Here is a 17544-nt window from a genome sequence, read left to right as displayed (position 1 = left end):
GTAAAGGATATAATACAATGCAATAAATGAGTTAAATAAGGTACAGTGAAGTCTCTTTAGAGGAGGGAGGAACATCATCAAAAAGACACACAGGAGAGCACACAGCAGCACAGCTTCATCACCTCAGCTCTGCAAACATGCTGACAATAAAGAGAGGCTGATACAGACAGCATGATTATACAGACTGAAGGAGAAGGATTTATTTTGTCTGATTTTATTGTTTGTTTAGATGAAGAATTTAACCACCCTGCATGGCTGCACAGGCTTTCATAGAGTCCAGCCCCGCCTGCATCTCTGACTTGTTTTCTGCATCTCAGGCATTAATCAATGTCAGAGGTTTTTCCCTTTAAAACAAAACTTATATCCCTGTGAGAGATTGAAGCTTCTCTCAGGATAGCAAATACTTTCCCTGGACTTTGAAAAGGCATTAGAAGACCGACTGAAACTGTACTTATAGAATTTCTTAGTCAGTCTACTACATACTGTATAAATAATAGAGGGGCAGATCATTTGAATCGTGCACAACTCAATCAGACCCAAAATTTGGCTGACATTCTGAGCGTGCTGCACAGCCTCTGTCATGTGGTTGACTTGGTTATTACAGAGGAAATATTCAAGATAATTACAGGTTATATCATCTACAGCCATTTCTCTAAATTTGGTAGTATTTCTACATAAAACGATCAGGTTCGACCACCTTCCATCAGGGCGTATAAAAGTGAGAATTTAGCAGGTTTTTTAAGCAAAAACATGGAAAACGCTTTTATATAAGAAAGTAAGTTTGTTAAAAATTTCAGAGGCATTAACAGACAAGCAGGCTTCACTTCATCACCTCACTGTATTTGTCACCAGTTTCCCTCTGCTTCCACACGGTGGGGCTTGGGTTAGAGTTTGCTTACAGGTGCACACATTTTACCATCAGGCCATTTTTAATAGATAACAAACAGTGCCATAAAAAAGTGGTTGCCTTCTTTTTGATTCCTGAGTTGTTTGCATATTTATCACAATTAAATGTTCCAGCTGATCAAACTAATTTTAATATCTCACAAGTAAATAGAAAAGGTATTTTTTAAATGATGATTTTATTTATTAAGGGGAAAAAAAATCCAAACCTATCTGTCCCTGTGTGAAAAAGTAATCGCCCCCGTTGTTAAATCATGAGTTAACTGTGATTAACCACAGTTCGTGGAAAGCTGAGTTCAGTTTCACTGGCCACACTCAGGCCTGATTACCTCCAGATTTGCTGAATGGAGAAATCCCTTAAATAGAAGCTTTAAGTGAGGTAGGCTACAAGATGTCTGAAAGAAAAGCATCATACCACCATCCAGAGAAATTCAAGAACAAATGAGAAACAAAGTAATTGGAATCTATCAGTCTGGAAAAGGTTACAAAGACATTTCCAAGGCTTGGGACTCCAGAGAACCACAGTCAGAGCCATTATCCACAAATGGAGAGAACTGGGAACAGTGGTGAACCTTCCCAGGAGTGGTCGGCCAACCAAAATGACTCCAAGAGTGCAACAACGACTCACCCAGGAGGTCCCAAAAGAACCCAGAACCACATCCAAAGACCTGCAGGCCTCACTGGCCTCAGTTAAGGTCAGAGTTCATGACTCAACCATCAGAAAGACACTGGGAAACAATGGCATCATGGGAGAGCTCCAAGGCCAAAACCACTGCTGACAAGAAAGAACACCAAGACTTGTCTCACATTTGACTAAAAACATCCTGATGATCCCCAAGACTTCTGGAGAAATATTCTGTGGACTGACCAGACAAAGTGGAACTTTCTGGAAGGTGTGTGTCCCATTACATCTGGAGTAAAAATAACACAGCATTTGATAAAAAGAACATCATGCCAACAGTCAAACATGGTGGTGGCAGTGTGATGTCTGGGCTGCTTTGATTGATGGAACCATGAATTCTGCTGTCTAGCAGAAAATCCTGAAGGCCAACGTCCGACCATCAGTTCATGACCTCAAGCTCAAGAACTCTTGGGTTATGCAGCAGGACAACGACCTGAAACCTACCAGCAAGTCCACCTCTGAAAGGCTAAAAAATAATAAAATAAAGCTTTTGGAGTGGCCAAGTCAAAGTCTGGACTTAAATCTAACTGAGATTCTGTGGTGTGACCTTAAACAGGCAGTTCATGATGGAAAACCCTCCAATATGGCTGAGTTAAAACAAGAGAAGAAGAGTGGGAGAACATTCCTCCACAGCGATGAGAAAGACTCATCACCAGTTATCACAAACACTTGATTTCAGATTTTGCTGCCAAGGGTGGAACAACAAGTTATTAGGTTCAGGGGTAATTGCTTTTTCACACAGGGCCAGATAGGTTTGGATTATTTTTTTACCCTAAATAAATAAAATCATCATTTAAAAACCACATTTTATATTTGCTTGAGTTGTCTTTGTTTCTTTATTAAAAAATGTGAATGATCGGAAATATTTAATTGTGGTAACTACGCAAAAAACTCAGGAATCAGAAAGGAGGCAAATCCTTTTCTCATGGCACTCTAACTGGTGTAGGAAGAGGCACACACCAACTTCAGCTGCTGATGTGGGTTTATACAGCTCTTATAGATGAAACCCCTGAGCTTTGTTCATGTCTCCATGTTAGCTGCTGCTAACTTGTTCCACTAAAATGAGGTCCAGTAGTACCTACTAGCTGAAAGGGGAGAATCGTCATCTACCAAACCAGTGCAGGTACATCGGGACAAAAAGTCACATTTTATATTTTAATCGAGCAGCAAAAGACCCGGCTTAACTGCCTGCTAACAGACTAAGTGACTGATTCAGACCCATCACACATGGGCTCTTGATCTAGATCAGACTCCAACTGTCCTTCAGGCACAGTATGCGGTGGAAAGCCTGAAACTGTTTGACAATCATCTTAGCATGAGCAAAATTAACAGTGTTGGTAAATCTAAATGTAAGTTTAAACCTGATTAAAGAGCTTTCAGAGAGTTGTTTAACACAGCCACAAACACACTCACTGATGTGGTGACAGCTGCCCCGTTTCTCATGTTACAAGGACTCAGGACTTTCCATCTGCTGTGATAAAGGAGGCTGTTTGCACTTTTTGATATAACACGCTGTTTACTCATTCTTGGTGGTATAAAAAGTCTCACTAGGTAACAGAAAGGTGATCATTCTCTCTTCAGGCTCTCAGGTAAGAACCCTGTCTTCCTTTAACTCTACCAACTTCATCTTTTATGAACACGTCATTGTTTGAGAGGGCGTTGAAAGCCCCAGTGTGGTGTGTCACATTAATATACAGTCATACACATTCTTATTTCTCTCTTGTTGTTTCAGGTCTGTTGCAGCCATGCTGGTCTTTTCTTTTGTGGCTCTGCTGCTGGTCTCCTCTTCCTGGGCCGAGGTATAAAAACTTGTCCAGAAACTAGGGCTGTGTACAACATTATTCATTACTGCACTGAATAAACATTTCTTATAAGCACACAGCAGAAGATTGAATCTATCATAGTAACGATTATTTTTATGTAAAGCCAATGCTTTCACAGCAGCTGGAGGGTGGCCTATGTGTTCAAGCTCTCACCGTTTAGACACATGAAGCTGTAGACGACTTCTGATTAACTGGCTCTCCAGAATTGTTGTTGATTCAAGAAAAACATAATGCAAAAACAAAAAAGTGTGAGAAACAAAATGAATATCAGATACACAGAAAAATGTTTGTATTATGTGTTTTTTTTTTTTCGTGCCCTTTGTGTGGCCTCAGCAGCGGCTCAATTTGGAGCTGCATTTCATCGATGGTGGCTGACTCTGATCTCATGCACGCAGGGACTATAGAGATTCACTCTGGTAAAAAATTCAACTGCTAGAAGGTTTATCTCCAACTTTGAATGTCTCATGAATTCCACCAGGTGTGAAAATGTACCTGCCTAAAACAGTGAGGCTTCTGGAAGCTTTAGAACAGTGGTTCTCAACCAGGACCCACCATCAACTCCTCAAGGAAAATTGAGACCCAAATTTGGAGATTTTTTGGTAAATCAGATGTATTCAATTAAAAAGCACAGACAGTATAAAAGTTGTAAAAACAAAACAATGAAACAGAAAAAAAAACATACATGTTCTATGGAGTCTCATAGACAATTTTGCTCAATTTTTTTCCCAGACACACATCCGTGACCCACATTTTGGATCCCGACCCACCAGTTGAGAACCACTGCATTAGAAGACGTAGCTGTTAGGTCAGCTGTTGTTCACCTCTGGAATAAAACCAGAAATCAGAGAAGATGGGGCCCTCAGACTGAAAATATAATCCAACTGGCAGCTATACTACTTCTCCTTTCTCATGCAGCCAGCAGTACTGTGAATAGAGTAGCCATCTTTGTCTGAGACAAATGAGAGACACTATAACTATAATAACAGTAAATATAAAACATCTGACAGTTGGGCCTATAATCTATAGGTGTGACCAAATATGAGGTGTAAATCTAAAATGACTTTCAGTGACAAAGATGTGTATTTTTGATGTCAGTAAGGGGCTAAGAGTGAATAAAACAGTCCCAGTCTCCAGCCCCAGAATGTCAGCATATCATGCTAATGATGGTAGATTCCTGACGACATCCTGAAACAGTGAACTGGAGGTTCATGTAGGGTAGTTACAAATGTAAATGTATGGTTCATCTCTGAAGATCAGATATGATACAAATATATTCTGTTCCACCTTCATATGTGAGGATTTGCTGACTTTTCTGCTCTTTAAGAGCTGATGAAGTTCTGCTGGCTCTGTAGGGATTTATATTTCACATCTGGGTATGTCCTGTTGTTCTCTGGCTCTGTTGCTCTACATTTCTTGTTCAATAACTAGGATTGTTTTTAGCCTGTGGATTTCAGACTTTTTTGCCCGCATAGCCACTGGAAAAAGCCCCTTTAAAACAGTCTGAAACACTATGAAATAATCATGGAACATTACGAGACGGAGATGTTTTGAGGCTAAATGCAAAGCCGGAACTACACTCCAGACATGGCTGTTGCACTGTGTCACCCCGCCCAGTGGTTTACTCAAGAAATAGTTCTGAGTATTTGCTTCATGTGTCGTAATTTTACATAATTATACGTTATTATTTCATAGCGTGGTGAATGTGCAGGTCACAACTTGTCCACGAGAGCATTTTAGAGTAGTTGGATTGTGTATCTGATGAGTTTGATGAGGGAATGTCTGGATACCATAAGACTCCATGGCGTTGGCAGAGCAGCTCCTAACTCAGCACCGCCAATCTAAAAATAGCTTGCACTGACAACTAAAGGTGACGAACCTATTACTAAGACTATGGGGATTATGGCAATGGGCCAATTTGCCAAAATGTTGAAGTATCCCTTTAATACAGACGAGTGAAGAAGGCAGTCACACGTGTTTTTCCTGGTTCTATACTCACTGCTAATATTCCCTTTTAAAGGGCACCACACTGTAAATAAAAAAGATAATCATGTCATCCTTGAAGCAGGCAGAGCTGGTAATATTCTCACATTCTGCTCATCTTTTTCATGTCACTGTGGCCGAGTACAGGAAGGTAAGAAAGACATGGCATCTCCCTTTAAACAGTATGGAAGAACTAGCCTGTCAGACTACTGTCTGTGATTTAATTCTGTTGTTGGATATTTCATGGCTGTCAGTGAGTTCTCATGTTAATCTCATATATTTTGTTGTGCAGAGGTTTCTACCCTTGAGGAGCTCTCTGTCAGTCAGCTGTTGGAGAGAGCCAACAGAAACCGCAGTGAGTCCAGCTTTGCCGACTTCTTGATTTTAGTCACACACTGTAAATCAACTTAAGGCCCAGGGGCCAAATCAGGCCTGTGGAACAGTTAAATCCGGCCCACAAGATGATCTCATATTTCTGTTGTAACTGGTCCATCAGTCTGAGGTCTGCAGATTTCCTCAAGTATAAAAATGTGAACTTATCCTGATGATTTAAGATTTCCTTGTTAAATCACAAAATCTGAAAAAGTAAGGAGTAAAAATATTTAGATAAGAAGTCAGGACTGTGAGAAAAGAATTTGTGTTTTAATTTCACATTTTCATTTTAGCATCTCAGAATTAGGACTCAAACTTAGGATTTTGACTTTTTATGTCATACTTTGAGCATTTCAACTCATTATTTTCACCTCTCATATAATATTTTGAGCTTTAAGATTTATAATTCTATTTTTAATTCATATTTTGATCTTTTTGACAAGTTATTTTGTATTTTACCTCATATTTTCAACTCCAAACTTTGACTTCATAATCCAATAGTTTGACCTTTTAGACTCACAATTTAAAATTTTGAATCATATTTTGACTTTAAATTTCATGATTACAGATTTTATTTTATATTTTGACCTTTTAAACTCATGATTTTGACTTTCTTTATAATATATTTGCCATTTAAAACATTATTTTTTAATTTCATGTTTGGACCTTTTTGAACTAATAAATGTATTTTTCTCAGATTGTGAGCCTTTAAACTTTTCTTTTTAACTTTTCAAAAGTCAAAATCATTTATCATCAGTGCTGCGTTTTTCATATTTAATTACTGGTGAAATGAGGTTGACAGTTTTTGGTAAATGTTGACCCTGTTAGGCCCTCAGGTTAGACCTGAATCCAGAATCCAGAATTGGACGATAACCCTCTGCTGTCATACAAATTTGACCCCAATATAAAAATATGAATTACAGAATTATATAGAAATATTTTTATTTTATTTTCAATAAACTCTTGTCATTAACATGATCAAAAATACTACATATTCAGTTATTGTCAGGATTTTAACACTTTAAATGCCTGAAAACATCAGAAATCAAGAAATCAGTTAAATATGAAAATCACCAAAGATAAAAATAATAATAAGAAAGAAAGAAAGAGAAAACACCTGGGTGCCATTTGCTTAGCTGCTCACTCTGTGGATCCGACATGATCTTTTTGCCCTTTGCATAGCTGCTGTGTTTTTTGTGGCCGCACAAAAATCAGCACTATTCATTCGTGGATCAGGTCCAGAGAGCCTAAAGCTGCTCCTGATAAAGCACCCATGGGTCATTCACATCAGCCCTGTCCTCTATGAAAGCAGGTCTCACCCCTCACAGAGTCAGATGGTAAGAATTCAGACCCCAGACTGTGAGCAGATAAAGACGTGAGCTGTTTAGATCAAGTTGATTTTTTAAACCAGGCTGTAAACATGTCTTTTCAGCTGTAAAAACTACCTTTGTTTCTTTTTGACTTGCCAGAAATCATCACCAAACATGCTGTTTGTATTTTTGTCAACAAGTTTGACCTTGCCCTTAACGTCACAGTCAGCCCTGCCCTCAATAACTCCATAGGTCACATGATGTTTGAAGATTTTAAACCAAGAATAACCCCCTCAAAATAAAAAAATCCTAATCATCACAACTCCGATTATATAGTTGCATATTTTGAGCTGACTCCTGATCTGGGTTTGCAGACCCTGGTCCTGATGAGCCCACCCTGATTGGAGGAGATATTGCCATCAAGTCTGAAGCCGACAGAAACGCTGACCCCTGCACAGCAAGAGGCTGCCTGTGGCTGAAGTACACTGATGGGAAGGTCTACATCCCCTACTACATCGCCAATCACTACTGTACGCACTCATCAGTGTATCAGAAACTCTTCACAGTAAAGTCTGCAGATACTGGGATGGTTCCTGGGTAGATAACTGCCAGAATAAAGGAGGAACGAAAGAGCAAATATTTAAAACTTCTGAAGACCTGAGTTTGTTTGAAGCACCATAACATGTCAGGCTTTCTTTCTTCTTCTAGCTTCCAGAGAGAGGTCCATCATCACTCGTGGACTCGAGTCCTTCTCTTCAGTTTCCTGCATTCGCTTCAGACCCTACCAGAGCGGAGATCACGAGTGGCTGAGCATCGAGTCCAGGGATGGGTAAGACTCTGCTTCTGCTCCAGGATCTGAGCATAACAGGACTTATGCTTGAGTTACTCTGACTTTTAAAACCATCGATTATTTCTGTGACATTAATGAAACATTCAATCATGACGTTGTAAACAAGCTGTAGTTAGATATCTATCCATTCATGTATAATCAAACACAGATGAATATTTTCATCTTGGAGAGACTTTTCCCTGTCATATAAAGAAATATTTATGCAGTTTCCCAAAACAACTCTTCTTTCTCTAATTCCTTTCAGTGACATTTCTCTGAAAACATCTCTTTATTTCCTTGTGAACAGCTGCTGGTCCTACGTGGGCCGTCAGGGAGGAGGTCAGACCGTGTCTCTGGCCCGTAGTGGATGTCTTTACCATGGCACCGTCCAGCATGAGCTGCTGCACGCCCTCGGCTTCAACCACGAGCAGACCCGCTCTGACAGGGACAACCACATCATGGTGTACTGGGACAACATCATCGATGGTGAGACTCTCACTGAGCTTATACATCCATGTAGATTTTACTGACCATGTAGGCTTTTGTTTATGTGAGCCTCTCATCAGAATGTAGTATAAGAGAAACGGGTGTTCTTTTCTTTAACTTTTAGGCCATCTTTAATGAGACCAAATATTTTATACTTTTCTTAAAACTCTAAACATCTGTGATTTGTCCGTCTTCTAGGCATGGAGTACAACTTCTACAAGATCGACACTCTGAACCAGGGAACTGCTTATGACTACAACTCTGTCATGCAATACGAGAAGTACGCTTCATCTTTCATTTATATTCCCACACCTCTCAAATACTTTGTGACAGTATTTGGTAAGATTTTATAACCTTATACGTTTCTGAATAAAATCCTTCAAGTGTTATTTTCCCCATAAATGAGACTATCGTGCTGCATTTCAGGCTCAGAGATACAACCCAAACTACTCTGTGGTCAGTGCAGGCATTAATCCATGAGTCTGACTTTTACCTGGGTGAAAACAGTCCTTCACATGTCTCCCTTTCTCAGGCCCTCATCTGCTGCAGAGCAAACATGAGTGAGCACCCTCATAGATTTACAGGCCTGGGCCTCATCTGACTGATGAATATTTCACACATAACAGCGGATAGAATGTCTGTGCATATCTTTAAAGGGGACATTTTCATGTTAGTCATTAAACAGCATTCCAATGGTGAACATGAATTACCAGTTTGTTGAGTGGGTCCAAGTGGTTCACGTCTTTGTAAAGCTATGCAGAGAGAAAAAGCATGAACAGTCTTAATACCATATTCTCATCTGAACACTTCTACCCAGAGGATCATTAGAGGTATGACACTTCTAATCTTTCCTCTTCAAATACAAGCTTACACCTTCTCCCACTGGTATTTTTAATTCTATGTACATAACTGAAACTGAAAAAGTTTTACCTTAATTAACTTTAAAATTAACTCGATCAGAATACATGACTGATCCCACATTTGCTCAGTAATTCTCTTCATACTTGTGTGTGATTCAGGTACGCTTTCTCCAAGAACAACCTCCCCACCATGGTGCCCATTCCTAACAACAACGTGGCATTCGGCACCGCCACCCAGATGAGCCAGAATGACATCGTCAGGCTGAACAGGCTGTACCAGTGCTGTGAGTTTATTTTTCAGAGACGATCAATGCCAGGAACACTTCTCTGTTTGTCAGAATCAGACTTTATAGCTTTAAATGAATTTTAAGGTAATTTTACAAAGAATGTGGGCCGTGGATGTGATCTCTGATGTACAGCGCCGTGAAAAAAGTATTTGCCCCTTTCTGATTTCTGACTTTTTTTGCATATTTATCACAATTAAATGTTTCGGATCATCAAACCAATTTTAATATCTCACAAAGTACAGCCCAAGTAAATACAAAACGCAGTTTGTAAATGATGAGTTTATTTATTAAAGGGAAAAAATCCAAACCTATCTGACCCTGTGTGAAAAAGTAATTACCCCCAGAACCTAATAACTGGTTGTTACATCCTTGGCGGCAGTAACTGGAATCAAGTGTTTGTGATAACTGGTGATGAGTCTTCCTCATCGCTGTGGTGGAATGTTGTCACACTCTTCTTCACAAAATTGTTTTAACTCAGTCATATTGGAGGGTTTTCCAGCATGAACTGCCTGTTTAAGGTCACACCACAGCATCTCTATTGGATTTAAAGTGTAAGTAAACTCCCAGCTCGGAGCTAACTCCACTTCAGAATTTTGAAAAATGCACAAAAATGGTCAGTTTGGTACTGAGAGGAGGGAGGGGAAAAGGATGGGGTTTTCCAGAAGAGGCGGGAGTGACAGTGTTGTCCCCTTGTCAGAAAGTGACACGGAGTCCCGTAACACTGCTGCCTCAGAGCGATCTTTAGAAGTGGAGGATTTTCCCTCCAGAGTCCCCTGAAACAGGCTGTAGTGTGGTGGTGGACCGTGGTGGTCCTGAGCACTACCTGTTTGGCTCCAGTACTGGTGTTACTAAAGCCGGAGCTCTCGGAGCTGAAGCAGTGCAGAAGAGGATGGGAGTGGTCTCTGAATGGTAAAGATGCTAAGAGGCGATCATGTTCTATCTTTTATCTAGTGTTTGTGATGTAGAAGCCTACCGATGATAGGATTCTGTATACAATACAATACAATAATAACTTTATTTATCCCAAAAGGGAAATTCATTTGTCTGGAGTCTCATCTGTTTCTAATAGAACTATATAGTCTGACTGCTGAGAGTATAAAAGATCTTCTATATCTTTCTGTCCTGCAGCGAAGAGAGAGGAGCTGTCCACCACTGTTGTTTTTTTTACATCACGGAAACCCCGCCTTTCCAGAAAAGATTTTCCAAAGGAGATGTCGGTTTGAGCTAATTAAAAGCCACAAAATGCAGATTTTTTTTATCTGTTTGGGTCAAATTTCAGAAATAACACCATCATTGATATATATATATATATATATTTATTTATTATTATTATTTTTTTTAACAAAGCAAAGCAGCCCCAGAGCATCACACTGCCACCACCATGTTTGACTGTTGGCATGATGTTCTTTTTATCAAATGCTGTGTTATTTTTACTCCAGATGTAATGGGACACACACCTTCCAGAAAGTTCCACTTTGTCTGGTCAGTCCACAGAATATTTCTCCAGAAGTCTAGGGGATCATCAGGATGTTTTTAGTCAAATGTGAGACGAGCCTTTGTGTTCTTTTTTTTTTTGTCAGCAGTGGTTTTGGCCTTGGAGCTCTCCCATGATGCCATTGTTGCCCAGTGTCTTTCTGATGGTTGAGTCATGAACTCTGACCTTAACTGAGGCCAGTGAGGCCTGCAGGTCTTTGGATGTGGTTCTGGGTTCTTTTGGGACCTCCTGGGTGAGTCGTTGTTGCACTCTTGGAGTCATTTTGGTTGGCCGACCACTCCTGGGAAGGTTCACCACTGTCCCCAGTTTTCTCCATTTGTGGATAATGGCTCTGACTGTGGTTTGCTGGAGTCCCAAAGCCTTGGACATGTCTTTGTAACCTTTTCCAGACTGATAGATTCCAATCACTTTGTTTCTCATTTGCTCTTGAATTTCTTTGGATGGTGGCATGATGCTTTTCTTTCAGACATCTTGTAGCCTACTTCATTTTGTCTGACAGCTTCTATTTAAGCGATTTCTTCAGCTAATCTGGCAGTAATCAGGCCTGGGTGTGGCCAGTGAAACTGAACTCAGCTTTCCAAGAACTGTGGTTAATCACAGTTAACTCATGATTTAACAACGGGGGCGATTACTTTTTCACACAGGGATTGATAGGTTTGGATTTTTTTCCCCTTAATAAATAAAATCATTAAAAAAAAAAAACATTTTTTATTTACTTGGGTTCTTTGTGAGATATTAAAATTGGTTTGATGATCAGAAACATTTAAGTGTGACAAACATGCAAAAAAATCAGGAATCAGAAAGGGGGCACATACTTTTTCATGGCACTGTACTTTAGAAACGATTTCCCTGGCTAAAATCCTTCATACTGTTTTAACATGTTTATGTCTTCACAGAAACCACACATGACCTTTGACCTGATGGCATCTGTGCGTGCTGATGGTTGAAACAGGGTGGACATCACTTTGTATGGGCCTTTCAGAATAAACCTGAAAACGTCTAAAGCTGCCTGTATTTTTTTATTAGAAACATGAACATAATAGATATTGTCAGTGAGACACTGAGATACCATACCATTTCATTTACATATAAGTCAATCAATCACAAACTGAGCTTTGGTGACATCTGATGAATCCTTGAACTTTCTTTTCAGTTTTAATAAAATCACAAAACATCATCTTAAAGGAATAACTGTGGAGTTAAAGCTGAGCAAATCTTTTCTCCCTCTGAAGCTCACTGACTCCTTTTTAACTGCACATACACATGAAACAGCACAACAGGATTTTTTCTTATTGATCCCTTTTATTTGAAACAGAGGTGATGGACTCTTCATCAGACTGTTGCAGACAGAAATACTCTGATTTTCCAAAAAGATCCTATCTGCATCATCTCATGGTCTGAGTGCACAGAAACCTCAGGACCTCCACTTTAGTTTTTGCAGAAAATTAAACTGAGTTGTCAAAAATGTTTGTGTCGACAGTTTCACACCAAAACAGAAAACAGGAAAACTCTGACCAGCATCAGTGACATTAAATATGATAAAGAATGAAAAGGCCTCACATACAGATGGCTTGTATTTCAATAAGATGAAGCAGAAATGTTCCATCATACGTGAAGTGTCAATTAAAATCACAGAAAACTCATTTTCACAAATGCACTCCTTTCTTGATCTCGTTTTATTAAACTGCTGGACCTTTGTGTGTATCTGAAGCCCCTGAACAGAGGAAGCAGAAGGCCAAGTTCAAATCCAGACTGTGGCTCCTTCTCTGTATGCCAATCTCTCCTTGATCCAAAGGTGAAAAACTGACCAAGCTTTCAGACCATGCTATCTCAGTGCAACGTTTTCAAACCCTCCTCCTCCTCAAACACTGTCCTGTCACACAAGCAAAGCCCCACCCTACCCCACATGAAATATCTAGCTGTTTGCATTCCAACATGAGGCTCACCCTGAACATTTCTGGATGTTTTCTGGGGTTTTGTGAACAGGGCTTCATGTGTTCGCTCGACAAAAAGAAGGATTTTTAGTTAAGCAGACTTCACAGTTTATTATGTGATCTTCAGACAATAAAGTCACACATAATTTATTTAATATATGATTACTAATGGACAAAAACAAAAATTAGAACCATCCACCAAACACTCTCTCTCTTTTGCACATGTGCAGCTTTACAATCAGGAAGTCCATTTCTTCAGCTAAAGGAAGGATTTTTGCATTATTTCACTGATCTGAGCACTAACTAATTTCTTAACAGTCTTTTACTGACATGTGTGTTTGAGTAGTCTGTCCTCGATTTTATCAGCCGTCAGGTTGAGGTTGCAGTCTCTCAGAGCTTTGATCAGCCTTTCTGAGCAGGCCTCGGCTCCACAGATCTTCCTCCACTCCTTCAGCAGCTCCATCGCCGTCTCCTCCAGGTCTGTGGGATGTTTCCTGGAGATGGACTCCAGCTTGGTGTCAGTCAAACCCAGTTTACGGCCCAGTTTACGCCACATCTTTCCCAGGTTCTCTGCGATCACCTCTGTGGCAATGTCCAGTTTGACTGGAAGAGGAAGACGAGACACAGAGGCAGAGACAATCAAAAACCGTCTCTAAAGAAATACAATATGCAAACCGTAGTCAAGGCCAGAAGAGACTTCAGGAGGTCTGTGCTCCGAATGAAAAGTCAGACGATATCACGTATAATAGTATTATTTTTATTATAATAAATATACAGTGCTTAACAAATGTATTAGACCACCCTAACCCTAACCAAAGTAAGGTTTATGCCACAGCTGCCTTCAATTAACAGCATTGGTAATTACCAAAATCATTTTTTATGTTTCTGCAATGGTTAATACACCAATTTGTAGAAGCTCTTTAACTGAAATGATATTTCTAATGCTAGAATATAATTATTATTGTTATCCATGAATTTTCAAATTTACTGATTTACAAAAAAAACTGAAAAAATAGTAAAGCACATTATTATTTCTTGATTAATATGTCAAATTACAGTTATTTACTTGCATTCCTGAACAGAAAAATTAGTTTTAGTGGTTGAATGTTATGCTTAATTAATTTCTGACTTCTCAGAGAAGCCCAGTGAAATTTGGGTGAATTTAGTTTGACATTCCTCATTCCTGTTAAAATGGTAAAAAGTGGAGAGCTCACTGAAAAATGAAAGAGTCCGCATTAAAGCACTTCATGATGCTGGATGGTCTTTGAGACAAATATGACAGGTGGTCTAATAAATGTGTTAAGCACTGTATATATATTTAGTATTAACAAACCGCCCTTCTAGGTCGGTGCTGCAGACAGTGCTGTCCAAGTACTTTACTGTGCAAACCAGGACGGCCAATATTCACACTGCAGGTCTTAAAGGAGACATATTATACAAAAATCACTTTTTCAGGCTTTACTAACACAAATATGTCCCCCTGGCCTGTCCAAAATCCCCTCAAGTACCAGAAAAATCCATTCCCTCTCCCCCTCTCTTTCTCCACACCTTTCAGAAAATGTGTGCTGAAACAAGCAGTTCTCTGATTTTACACCTAGTGACCTCACATGAGGTGTGTCTCAGACTTTTTACTATAATTATGATTAAACAGTAATATATAAACCAAAGAGGCCACCAGAACAGACCACTGAGATGTCGGAGCAAAAGGAAATGTGGGGCAGAAAGCAGAGGTTTATCTGTTTACTCTGCTTTTATGGTCCATGCAGACGGACTGGTCATGAGTCATCTTTGTGTATCGTCACTGCTGAGGTGTTCCCAGAGTAGGCTACATGTGAGGACATGTCCACAGACACTGGTTTCCCATCATGCAGTGCAGCTAGGGATCATTACAGCCTGATCATTCTCACTAGACACTGTGAATGTGAATATAATGTTAGCTGTAACAGCAGGGGATCAGGGAACCTCTGATTAACCTTTATTTTTTTAGTTTTCAAAAAAGATACTTTTGAATATTTGCAGCTGGTCAGAGGAGCATTTAAAGATTTTAGACTTGTTTATGGTGAATTTTAGTTTTTAAAAAAATCAATAACATTTATGTATTTATCTATCAATGGTAGCTCTTTGTTGTCCCCAGAGATCTAACATTACCTGGTCTGCTTTAGTGACATTAAAATTTCCCCTTTTTAGTGTCAGATTTAGTAGAAATTCAGGATTATTTTTAATATAAGTATGAAAATTTGAACATTTAATGAGGAATTGATCAAACTGAACTGAATATTTCAGATCGTTGTTTTGAATTTATCGGTTCTTATTTCATAGCAGCCTATGGTCTAACCTAACTGACCCTGTCTGGGTTTAAAAGGGGAGACTTATGACGTGATTCTGTGATACACCTTTCAGCCAGCGTTATTCTTAGTTTCCACTTGTTTGTGGGATAAATGATCTGCATGAAATTCTAGCCCCTATTTTTGTGTATAATTAGCAGAAATTCAGGATTGTTTTCTTTTTGGTAATTAAAAACGTTACACAACCATTGACAGTTTGGCTGTTAACAGGTAAAATCTAACCGATCTAGTTTAAAGACACATAAAAGATAGCGAACAGTATAATATATATAAACTATTATATCAAACACTGCTCCTCTCATCAGAGTAGACTGAATTAATTTCATAGACTATTTAAAAATCGACCCTCATAGAGTTTAATGCTCTATAATGGAGACGATCAAACAGCGCCATCTGGTGGTCTAACACTGCTACATGCTGGCAGTATGCTGGGCAGTGCTACCGTACCTCTCTCCGTCTCTGGAGGCTGTTGGACCCCGTTTCCTGGTTGTCCGTCATAGTTTCGTAGCTTTTCGACCAGGTCGGGTCTCTGGGCTCCCTGGAGAAGCTGGCACACATACTCGATGTTGTCCTCTCCCAGTTTCTGTCTCTCTGTCAGCAGCTGAAACAGTCTCCAGCCGCTGTCGATCCTCTCCTTGTCTCTTTTCCTGACAGTTTCATTATCACACAGATACTTCATTTGCTCCAGCTGGTCAGAGGTCAGGCTGTTGGAAATCTCCAGTAAAACGCCGTTAAAACCTACAGAACCCATTACTCAGACGCGGAGAGCGGCTCCACCGACACGAAGACCTGATCCGTCCGAGCAGGAAATAGTTCACTTTTTACTTTCACTTCCGTCTGTGTGTGTCAGCCTGTCTATGGTGAGTTCACGAGCCTCCGAGACATTCCTCAACACTGAGAGAACGGAGCCTCACACACGCAGCTCTCTTTCTCTGACGTCCGTGTAGCTTTTGGTCATTGGACCAACGATACTAGATAATGAACAACAAGTTATGTTGTCTTCTTAAAAAACAAAATTGCAATATTATCCCAATAATTATTATGGGAAGACACAAGGACACATTTAGATGAAACTGCTCATTTCAGCGCACGTGTGTCTCTTTCTGCTGTTCTTATAATTGTTTTAGAAAATAAACTTTTTAGGGGAAATACACTTGGATCACAAAATGCTGAAATTGCACCGGAATACTTCTTTCCCCAATGTCATCTTTAAACTTTTAATTCAAAGAAATTTCTTATTGGTGACATAAACATTTTAATAGTTTTTCTTTTTTTCTTTTTTTTTTTAGATATTAGAGGGTCAATGCCTTAATTCAATACAGGGACTGAAGAAATGAGACCAGAGAGACCAGAAAAGTTATTTTATAAGATATAGGTATATTGTTCCTCTTTATTGGTGTTTTTAAATACTGAAGCATACTGATTACAGATCTGTAACTATAAACAGTGCAGACAGATACGCTACATTGGGCCCCCATGCTGTCTGGGGATGGGTCCCACCTGCTTGAAGGTGGACCCCATGGGGAACATGTTTCTAAATGCTTCTTTCTCAAGAAACTTAACATTAAATTCTAACAGCCACCATCTGGTATACATTACATCCCACCAAAAGTGTTAAACCATCTCTGCTATGGTGTTAGAATGCAGCTGGAGGAAATAAAACTATGAATAAAGCTCATTTATTTATTGATTTATTTCTGCACTCTGTGCTCATATTTCTGCACATTCTCTGGAAGCTTGCTAAATGCTGCAGTACCACTGGCAATGATGGGGGCAGTGTTGAGCAATGTAGCCAACAGTTCAAACATCCGAGCCAGAAGAAGAATGGTTTGAAAAACTTTACTCAAACTTTCTGAGGAAATATCGCTGAATACTGTGAGAGCTGTAAGAAAGTACAGACATAGATATGTCTGTGGAGGTCTGTGTGACACAGCGACCTCTAGTGTTTCATTTTTTTAAACATCTGCCCACAGTTTGTAGTGACAGTTATATTGATTCAAATGGAAAACAAAAAACAAAAAACAAAAACAAAAACAAAAGCAAAACAAAGTAAAAAGATTTGCAAACACATGATTAACAAGCAGTTTTGTTTTTTTCCCTCTATTCCACACAAACTATTAATAAACTATAAATAAACAAACAGATGTGATTGGTGCCACAAATGTAAATATTAGGGCTGTCAATAGATTAAAAATTTTAACTGCGATTAATCTCACAAATTCCATAGTTAACTCGCAA

General features: G+C 39.3%; 2 protein-coding genes across 2 annotated transcripts; one reads left to right on the top strand and one right to left on the bottom strand.

The window, feature by feature from the left end:
* The first annotated feature begins 3123 nt into the window (after positions 1-3123).
* Positions 3124-12027, top strand: LOC121512058 (low choriolytic enzyme-like). Its single transcript, XM_041791045.1, has 10 exons — positions 3124-3174; positions 3318-3384; positions 5536-5539; positions 5681-5743; positions 7445-7600; positions 7779-7899; positions 8207-8385; positions 8584-8665; positions 9405-9529; positions 11924-12027. Coding segments are annotated over exons 2-10 (786 nt in total). The 5' UTR covers positions 3124-3174; positions 3318-3330; the 3' UTR covers positions 11926-12027.
* A 127-nt stretch (positions 12028-12154) lies between these two features.
* On the bottom strand, positions 12155-16128 carry fadd (Fas (tnfrsf6)-associated via death domain). The gene is made up of 2 exons (XM_041791059.1): positions 15754-16128; positions 12155-13564 (listed from the first exon to the last, which is right to left on the bottom strand). The coding sequence occupies exons 1-2, from the start codon at positions 16055-16057 to the stop codon at positions 13284-13286; spliced, it is 585 nt and encodes a 194-aa protein (XP_041646993.1). The 5' UTR covers positions 16058-16128; the 3' UTR covers positions 12155-13283.
* Positions 16129-17544: the final 1416 nt, after the last annotated feature.

This window comes from Cheilinus undulatus, linkage group 1 (genome assembly GCF_018320785.1).
Source record: "Cheilinus undulatus linkage group 1, ASM1832078v1, whole genome shotgun sequence".
Taxonomy (NCBI): Eukaryota; Metazoa; Chordata; class Actinopteri; order Labriformes; family Labridae; genus Cheilinus; species Cheilinus undulatus.
The sequence above is the reverse complement of the archived record's forward strand: the minus strand, read 5'-3'. Positions and strand labels throughout refer to the sequence as shown.

Bases quoted from the DNA above. Each gene is read 5' to 3' on its own strand.
- fadd (XM_041791059.1), bottom strand. From the start codon at position 16,057: ATGGGTTCTGTAGGTTTTAACGGCGTTTTACTGGAGATTTCCAACAGC. The intron at 13,565-15,753 runs GTACGGTAGCAC...TTCCTCTTCCAG, and splicing joins GCCTCCAGAGACGGAGAGAG to TCAAACTGGACATTGCCACA.
- LOC121512058 (XM_041791045.1), top strand. From the start codon at position 3,331: ATGCTGGTCTTTTCTTTTGTGGCTCTGCTGCTGGTCTCCTCTTCCTGG. The intron at 5,744-7,444 runs GTGAGTCCAGCT...CTGGGTTTGCAG, and splicing joins GAGAGCCAACAGAAACCGCA to ACCCTGGTCCTGATGAGCCC. The intron at 7,900-8,206 runs GTAAGACTCTGC...CCTTGTGAACAG, and splicing joins AGCATCGAGTCCAGGGATGG to CTGCTGGTCCTACGTGGGCC.